The sequence below is a fragment of the Tupaia chinensis genome, unplaced genomic scaffold (assembly GCF_000334495.1).
Source record: "Tupaia chinensis unplaced genomic scaffold, TupChi_1.0 Scaffold000355_1, whole genome shotgun sequence".
Lineage (NCBI taxonomy): Eukaryota > Metazoa > Chordata > Mammalia > Scandentia > Tupaiidae > Tupaia > Tupaia belangeri.
In genome coordinates, this window is record NW_006159850.1 from 12,611,609 (window position 1) to 12,621,170 (window position 9,562).

Sequence of the window (9,562 nt, forward strand, 5' to 3'; positions counted from 1 at the left end):
AGCCTGCCGATATACCATTTTTTAATCCATTCATGTATGGGTAGATATTTGAGTTGTTTCACTTTTTGATTATTGTAAATAATCAAATCATTGAGAATGATCACACCACATTCTCTTCTCCCCCATGTCCCCCTCTTCAGGATTTTGGGCATATATGCACACACATCCAGTGTGATTTTTCATTGTTGCCTTTATTTTTTTTTTTAAGAATCATTTGGGGGACAGCAGGTGGCATGGTGGTTAAAGCACTGGACTCCCACGTGACTGACCACAGTTCAAGTCCCAAACCTGGTGGCTTGCTTTCTTACTTTCTCTCTCTCTCTTTCTGATGAGCACATGTACCCTGTAGCAAATTTTAAAATAGTGATTTTTTTTGAGAGAGAGATTTTAGCTATAGTATGTGCACTCACTGGAGAGAAAGAAAGCAAAAAAATCAGCCCCAGGGGGGAATGGCCATACCACAATCCCTTCTCCTCCATTCTCCTCTCAGGATTTTGGAAATACACGGACACACACCTGCATGAGTTTCAAGCCTCTGGGTCTGGGATTCAAACCACAGTCAGCCATGTGGGAGTCGAGCAACATAACTATTACACTATCTGCTGGTTCCTAAATAAATAATTCTTTTAAAATTTATTTATTTATTTATTTATCTTTTTTTTTTTTTTTTTTTTTTAGGGGTTTTTTTTTTTAGGGCGCTTGCCCTTGCCAGACAGAGGAGAGACAGAAAACAAGAAATCACCCCCCGGGGGGGATGGCCACACCGCAATCCCTCCTCCATTCTCTTCTCGGGATCCCGGGCATGCACGCACACATGCCTGGCGTGAGTTATAAGCCACCAGGCCGGGGACGTGAACTGCAGTCGACTACATGGGAGTCCAGCGACATAGCCATTACACTAACTGCTGGTCCCTCATTATTATTTTTTAATTTGACCAGAGAAAGGGAGAATGTGAGAAAGTAAGCCACAAGGTCTGAGACTCGAACCATGGTTGGCCATGTGGGAGTCCAACACCTTAATTACCACGCCACCTACTGGCCCCAATTATTACCTTTTTTATGGTAGTCTTTCTAGTGGGTGTGAAGTGATATCTTATTGTGGTTTTGATTTGCATTTGCCTTATAACTAATGGTTTGGGCTTCTTTTTATGTACTAATTAACCATTTGTCTGTCTATTTTGGGAAAGTGTCTATTCAGATTTGTTGCCTATTTTGTAAAATATTTTTGTCTTCTTATTGCAAGTTTTGTTTATATTTTTTAGATACTAGTCATTTATCAGATATATGATTTGCAGATATTTTCTTCAGTTCTGTTGGTTGTCTTTTCAAAACATTTCGTTGTTAGGTTTTTTTCCAGAGAAAGACAGACAAATACAGAGAGAGGGAAAGTAAGAAATCACCCCCTCAGGGAGGATGGCCACACCACAATCCCTTCTCCTCTCAGGATTTTGGACACACAAACACACACACACACACACACACACACACACACCTAGCGTGAGCCTCAACCCACCAGGTCTGGTACTTGAACCACAGTCGGCCGGTGGGAGTCTAGCACCTCAGCCACCACACCACTGCTGGCCCTGTCTTTTCACATTTTGATAGTGTACTTTAAAGCAGAAAGTTTTTAAATTTTGATGAAGTCAAATTTATAAATGTTTTCTTTCGTTAGTTGTATTTTTGGTCCCATATGTAAGAAACTATTGCCTGACCCAAGGTCAAAAAAACTTATTCTATGTTTTCTTCTAATAGTTTTATAGTTTTTACTCTTACATTCAGGACTTTGATGTTTTCTTGTTTTTGTTTTTGTTTTTAAGCTTTTGCTATAGAGCACATGTGCTAACCAGACAGAAACAGAGAGAAGGAAAGTGAGAAATCACCCTCCAAGAGGATGGCCACACTGCAGTCCCTTCTCCTCCATTCTCTTCTCAGGACCTTAGGCATGCACGCACAATGCACCTGGCTTGTTTTTGAAGCCACTGGGCTAGGACTTGAACTACTCAATTCACCATTTGGGATCTAGCTGCCTTAACCACCAGCCACTAGCTGTCCCTTTAATACACTTTGAGTTAATTTTTCTAAATAGTATGAGGTGAGGATCCATCTTCATTCTTTTACATGTGGATATCTAGTTGTTCCAGCACTCTTTTTTGGAAATACTACGTTTCCTCTGATGAGATGTTTAAACGATTCTTTTCTTGGCTTCACTAAGGATTTTGATTTAGTAGGTCAGGATCAGAACCTAAAAATCATTTATGAAGCTCCACACTGATAGGGCTGGCAGGAAGGGCACCTGGAAACAGATGTACCTTAAGATCGGCTTCTGGGAAGCACAGGGTCCTAGGCTGCTGGACATAAAACTTGAGTTTTTCCCATAGATTCACGCATCTGCCTGGGATGTGTCTCTCTGAATGCTTGGCTAGTCTCCTACACCCTGTCTTTCCCTCCTAATAGCTGGCAGTGGAGTGGCCTCTCCATGAAAAGCATTTCCATTTCTGTCTGCACTGAGCTGCCACCAAAGTAATTGCTATAGGACTCCCACATTTATAGATAGTCCTTCTCACTCTCAGTTTCTTTATTGTGCTCTTATAAAAAGTTGTATTGTGTGAACCAGCAGATGGCATAATTGTTACCTTGTTAGACTCTCACATAGTCAATTGCAGTTCAAGTCCCAGACCTGGTGGCTTAACACTTACACTGGGTACTTGTGTGTGTATGCCCAAGATCCCAAAGGGAAAATGAAGGAGAAGGGATTGTGGTGTGACTATCCCCCCACCCCAGAGGTGATTTCTCACTTTCTGTCTCTCTGTCTCTCCCTATCTCTCCAGCAAGCACACGTGCCTTATAGCAAAAATCACTCTTAAAAAATTTTGAAAAGCTGTGTTGTGGCCCAGTCACAACTGGTGACATAGTCAGTAGCATACTGGAAGGCACAAAGCTGACTGGTTAGGCCTGGAATTCACTGGGCTCTTGTGTATGTGCCCAAGATTGGATTGGAGGGCTAGGGGAAGAGGGTCGTGGGAGTGATGAAACCCTGTAGAGGGTGTTTTCTTTGTTTCCCCTCCCCTCCTTTTGTGCTCATATACACACTTTATCATGAACAAAAATCATTTTTTCAAGTTATAACTAAAGTTTGCTATTTTTTTTTTTTTTACTTGTTTGCTTCAAACAAAAATAATGAAACTGAATTTACATATATCCTTTTTAGACTTTTCTTTTTCTTTATAGCTACTATCAGGGTTGTAACAGTCTACACAGCAGATCCTGCCTGTCTCCTAGACTTAAAAATTGAGTAATATTTTCACATTGTTGAGGGTAGAGATTTTTGGACCAGGTTTTTCTCAAGGGGCTTCCTGGTTTTGGGCCACTTTGTTCACTTCTCAGATGAGCTCTCAGCCACAGACCAGGATGCAGGAGCCGAGCAGGCAGTGAGGGACAGAACGCACGTGTTTCCTGCTGGGCTCCATTTCTCCTCTCAGCAACAGCCTCGAAGCTCCTCTCATTGGCCCCACCCGGCAGACTGTGACATGTGCTTGCCGCTTTCCCCAGAACCAAAACGCCTTTCTTTGCTATGAGTTCATGTCTTCCTTTACCTCGAATCCAGCTCAACTACCTCTGCTTTCTGCTTAAAATTATCAACTTTTCTCCAAATTTCTATCAGGCTCTTTTCCAGCTTGTCCCAGAATGTCAGTGTTATTGTGTGACTGAAAGTGTCTTCTGTTCCAGCCCTATCTCTGTGTCCCATACTTGGGTGACTTGGGACTTGTCCAATTCTCTGGGCTTCAGTGTACTCGTATCTGTAAAATAAGGATATTCAAGTAGATGATCTGAAGTCTCTGACATGTTGCAGGCATCTCGTTATTTACAAGAAAGCAAGTTCCGGGAACCAGCAGTTAGGGTAATGGCTATGTCACTGGATTCCCACGTAGTCGACCGCGGTTCGTGTCCCGGACCCGGTGGCTTAAAACTCACGCCGGGCGCGTGTGCGTGCGTGCCCAAGATCCCGAGAGGAGAATAAAAGAAAGCAAGTTCCACACAGAGGAAGTGTGTGGTAGAAACAGTAGAAGCTTAGAAGTTACAGAAACCGATGTTTAATTTCTGGCTCCCTTCCCCCCAGTTATATGCACTTTAGCAAATTACTCAACCTCTCTGAGCTTCTGGTTCCCAGTCATACAAAGCAAGGGTAAGACAGAGTGCGTCTAACATATGGTAGGGCTTGAAGTAGACATTTCATTTAGATCAGTTTCTCTTTCGTCATCCGTGAAGCTTCTACTTTGTGTGCAAAAGTCGGAGTTAGTTTTATTCTGAGACCAACACCTGCTGGGGAGAAAGCAGGTTTTCTCCCTGCTCATCCGTGAGTGCTGGCATGATGGGACTGCTTTCTATACATCTGTGGGGAATGGGAACTCAGAAGGGGGTTGTTTTAGAAATGTTTAACTTACTAGTGCAATGCTAGAAGGAAATACTTTCTTTAAGCCTTTGTGGGTTTTTTGTTTTGTTTTGTTACAAGTAATGAGATAATAACAGGAAACAGATGAAGGGCCCTTATTTTTGTTTTTGTTTTTTATGCCAGAGGAGGCACAACTGCATGAGAGAAAGACAAAGCACCCCCCAGCAGGCTCTGGTCACACCGTGGTCCCCTCTTTCTACATTTCTCCATCCCATCAGGATCATGAGCATGGGTTTCAAGCCACCAGGTCCGGCATTCACACCACAATGAGCCATGTGTGATCTGTCTCCCCTATACAATGCTAAGCCACTACACTATGGGATCAGCCCACACCTGTCATTTTTTAAGTTTGCTCTGCTTCATACATTATTTTTGCCCTGAAGAGGTAAATCCTCTTCCCGTGCTAGTTAAGACACCAGAGTATGCTGGCGTTTTCATTATATGGCTCATTAAATTATGAAAGAACAGGTGAGGGATTTAAGTATGTCTTATGTATGTTAACAGAGATAAGGCTAAATTGAAAATACTGATTTAAGTGGGAATGCATACTCTTTTCAAAATTATATACATGCATACTACTTTCCAAACTCTTTCTTTGATGCAACACCCAGCAGTATTACCTCACAAGAAGAATCTAATATCTAAAAATGTAATTCTCTCTGCTAAAAGGAACCAAAGCAGACCACCAGGTGGCATGGTGGCTAAGGGCACTGGACTCACATATGGCTGACTGCATAATTCTAGTGCCAGAGCCGGGCTTAAAAAATACACTGAGCACATGGGTGCATGCCCAAAATCTCAAGAAGAAAATGGAGAAGGGACTGTGGTGTGGCCATCCCCTCTAGGGGGAGATTTTTCATTCTTCCTTTCTCCATCTCCATCTCTGTCTCCAACAAGCACATGCACCCTATAGCAATTTTTTTTCTTTTTAATATGAAGGGAACCAGAGGTCCTTGGAGAGAAGCAGCTAGCCGCTACCTAGAGAAGTGCTGTGCTCCTCAGATAACTACAGTGATTATCATGTTATTGTTGTCTCTTTTTCACACAGGAGCAGTTACTAGTTTGATCTCTTTGTTCTGTTGAATGAGGCTTGAGAAAAGACTTACCTCCATGGAGTGAGTACTTCTCTAGCAAAGGAAAGATTCCCAACATTCCAGTCTTTATAGACAGAATATGTTAACATTATTGATGAGGTGACTTAGGTGAGAAATATTCATAAGAGAAAGTGTTGGTTGGTACTTTAGAGAGCAGACTATTGGGAGCTTTCACAGATCTGTTCTCAAGAACCTCTTTAACCATCTAGCACTGATGGCTTCTTGCAGTGAGACTAGAGGCCTTGACATTTCATTACCATGCCAGTGGTAAACAGAATCCAGTAACTTTCCTCCCACTGAGATTTAAGTGACATATTGCACGTTGATGTAGATTTAATCTCTAGGCTGTAGATCATGACATGACAGATTGCTAAGGCTTCTTGTTCTTGTGAATGAAATGCCTTGACATACTTTAAGGCATTGAATATGTACTCTATACTAATTTAGCAATATCTGCTCTGACACTTGTACATTGGTGGCCACTAGGTTATAGCAGAAGACTCATGTACTCACCTATCAGTATTTCAAAGGGGAATAAAAGCACCCTGGGGAAGATATTAACTTCTTTTCTTTCTTCCTTCCTTTTTTCCTTCCTTCCTTCCTTCCTTTCTTTCTATTTGACCAGAAAGAGAGAGAGCGAGAGCGAGAGAAAGGGAAAATGAGAAAGCAAGCCACCGGCTCTGGTACTAAAACTGCAGTCAGCCATATGTGAGTCCAGTGCCCTTAGCCACCATGCCACCTGCCAGCCCCAACCCAGGTGGATTTTATAATAGCAGTTCACACAGGGAATAGCCTCAAGTCTCTGAAACAAACCCTTGCATTACTTGTTTTTTTGTTTTTGTTTTTTAAATTTATTTATTTTACATTTATTCACTGAACGTCATCACAGCATACAAAATACAGTTTCCCATCACTTAATCACACATGTTATCATCAAGTAATTTTCCATTTCTTGTTTCTTATATTTTTCTCTTTTTTTTTTTTTTTTTAAATTCTGTATTTAGTTTTGCATTATTTGTAAACAGTATTACCCAGAAGGACTAGGTCCCTTGAAAGAACATAGTCAGAAACGTCTTGTAGCTGTCCTGATACAAAATTTAGTAATTCTGCCTCAAGGTATCCCATCTGAGCTTGTCATTTTACTGATCCCACTGCTTATGATATTTCTTAGAACGAAATTTATTTTTATACCTCAACCTGATTAGATAACCAGGTGTAGATTTTCTCCTTGCTCAGTATAGAGAATGGGGGCTCAGGCACATTCAAACCTAAACACCTAGGGAAGGCTGTTACCTTTGATAAGGTCCTGGTACAAAGTAATGACATAATAAACCATCTTTGCATTCTTTTTTCCAAACAGATCTCGAATCAGTAAAGTCGAACTCTTTAGATCATTCCAGAAGCTGCTAAGCAGTATAGCAGAGGACAAGTGGCCAGACTCCCTCAGGTGATGCTGCTGACTCATGTGTTTTCATATCTAGGAAAATTTCTGATTTGAATCTGGCTTACAAATGGCAGGAAGTGTTGGGAGGAGTGGTGGCTCAGCAAGCCAGGAGAGTTGGTTTTCTTTTTCTGTTTATTTAATTTGCCAGAGGTTGCATGCACTCACTAGAGAGAGACAGAGGGAGGGAGAGAGAGAGCACCCCACGTGGGGCATGGTCACGCCTCAGTCCCTTCTTTGGTCACGCCTCAGTCCCTTCTTTGGTCACACACACACACACACACACACACACACACACACACACACATGTTCAGTCGGCATGTTTCTCAAGCCGTTGGCTCTAGGACTTGAACCTCATAGTCAACCGTGTAAGATCCAGCTGCCTTAACCACTAGGACATAGGCCGCCCAACAGATACTGTTCATGTTCTTCTATCCCCATAGCCCTGCTTGTAGATCCACACATGATCCGAGATTTAGAGGACAGGTAGTTTGGTGATGCAGAATTATAAAGGGCTAAGGTTGGAACTGGAACTCAGCTCATTCATTTATTTTAATTTGACCAGAGAGACAGAGAGAAGGAAAGGGAGTAAACAATCCACCAGGTCTGGGACTCAAACAGTGGCCAGCCATGTGGGCGTCCAGCACCTTAACCACCATGCCACCTGCCAGTCCCAGTTTGACTTGTTTTTAAGACAGGGTGTTGGGACCAGCAGTTAGCATAATGGCTATGTCGGTGGACTCCCACGTAGTTGACCGTGGTTCAAGTCCCGAACCCGGCATCTTAAACTCACGCCGGGCACATGTGCGTGCGTGCCCAAGATCCCGAGAGGAGAATGGAGAAGGGATTGCAGCGTGGCCGTCCCCCCCTGAGGGGTGATTTCACACTTTCTGTCTCTCTGTCTCTCTCTGTCTTTCTGGCAAGCGCACACGCCCTATAGCAAAAAAAAAAAAAAAAAAAAAAAAAAACCCTCTCCAAAGACAGGGCGTTACCATGTCCTCCTGCCTGAGCCCCCAGCTAGAACTGCAGATGTGCACCACCATGCGAGCCCTTTCAGACAGTCGCAGTCCTCCTACCTCAGCCTCACCAAGTGGCTGGGATTATAAGCACATGCCACTGTGCCCAGCCTTTAGGTTGGACCAGGAACCGTGCCCAGGCCCCCAATGTGGTCTTAGCCTGTGGAGCACAACATCCCAGCTGCAGTTACCACCACAGCTAGGCCATTCTTACTGGTTTTAATTCATGTTGCTTTCTAGTGAATTCCCTACAAAGGAAATAGAGCTGCTCTAGGAAAACCCACTAAAATCCTTCTGTTCCTAGATCTCTTACTATTGATCTGTCCAGTGAGAACCTGTGTCTTGGTGGTGTGTGTGCATTAGGGTGCAGAAGCTGGAGACCTACCAGGAGTACAAGGAGGCTGCATCTGCTTACCAAGAGGCCTGGAGCACACTCCGGAAGCAGGCCTTTGAGCCTTGGATCCGAAACCCACCAGATTACCATCAGTTTAAATGAGAAGGAAAGGTTTTCAAAATGTTTGCTGGAAGCAGGGATCTGTCATATCGACCTGCCTTCTTCCTTCATGCTGGACAAGCTTAGCTTTTCTGATGGCTAAATTGTGGGGGAAAGGGAGGCAGGGTGCCTTCTTACAGAGCACTGTGCCTCTTGTGTGTAAAATAGATGGAATAAAAAACAAAAAGCAATCTATGCTTGATTGAAGTTGCTGTCTGCTAAAGTGTTATCTCACTAAGGACCTTGGTGTCTGACTTCAATTGTGTTTTATTGCTTCTCTAAAATATGAAATTAGAGTTTGGAACGTGATGCTTTAAAAGTACACTGCACCAGCTTTGTTTTATGTGTTTTCTACATTGATTCTGCAAGTATTTATTAGGCTGAAATTACGTTTGAGTCTCTATGAGCTTTATAGCTTTGCCTGGCACAGTGAGCAAATATTTTATTTTCCCAAACTTTCTTTGGAGAGCCATCCCTTTCCCATTCTTCAATATTCCTACTTGACCAATTGGACTTGGTTGAAACTCACCTTCCTGCCTGGCTCCACAAATGAGCCTATAGTCCTGGAACAGTTGTCAGAGCTATCAGGAAAGATTCTTTCCATCTGGAGCTAGAAGGGCCACATAGTCTTGGAACTGCTGAGAGCCCCATTCTCCTACCACATAGAGGCAGCCAGCTGAGGATGAAGTCGACAGAGAAGGAAACAACCAAGAGAATCAAATCAAGGCTTTGGAGACATCTTTTGGAGGCCTGACGCTAGTGCTCACCCTAGACTTCAGTTAAATGAAACAAATTTCTGTTGTCTTGATTAACCTTTTTAGAGTTGGTTTCCTGACTTTCAACCAAGAGTTCTGCCTACAAGGCCCAAAGTCTGGGAACAGCAGATGGCATAGCTGTTATACCACTAAACTCCTGTGTGGTCTACCATAGCTTGAGTCCCAGACCCAGTGGCTTAGAACTCACACCAGGGGTGTGTGTGTGTGTGCATGCCCAAAATCCGAAGAGGAGAATGGAGGAGGAGAAAGGATTGTGGCAGGCATTCTCCCTGGGGGGTGATTTCTCACTTTT

The 9,562-nt window shown here is 43.1% G+C and overlaps 1 protein-coding gene across 9 annotated transcripts in view; it reads left to right on the top strand.

Annotated features, from left to right (window-relative positions):
- The window catches only part of ADAT1 (adenosine deaminase tRNA specific 1), a 35,444-nt gene that overhangs the window by 20,334 nt on the left and 5,548 nt on the right, over positions 1–9,562 (top strand). For 6 of the 9 annotated variants that reach the window (XM_027773496.1, XM_006152619.3, XM_027773499.1 and 3 more), the window contains 2 exons: positions 6,905–6,991; positions 8,365–8,689. The exons of 1 other annotated variant lie outside the window; for it this stretch is intronic. In XM_027773496.1, coding sequence (XP_027629297.1) covers positions 6,905–6,991; positions 8,365–8,497 — 220 coding nt within the window. In that variant the 3' untranslated portion in view covers positions 8,498–8,689. Of the gene's footprint in view, positions 1–6,904; positions 6,992–8,364; positions 8,690–9,562 lie in introns of those variants that run through there. 2 more of the 9 variants (XM_006152622.2, XM_006152623.3) reach the window with 2 other exon arrangements.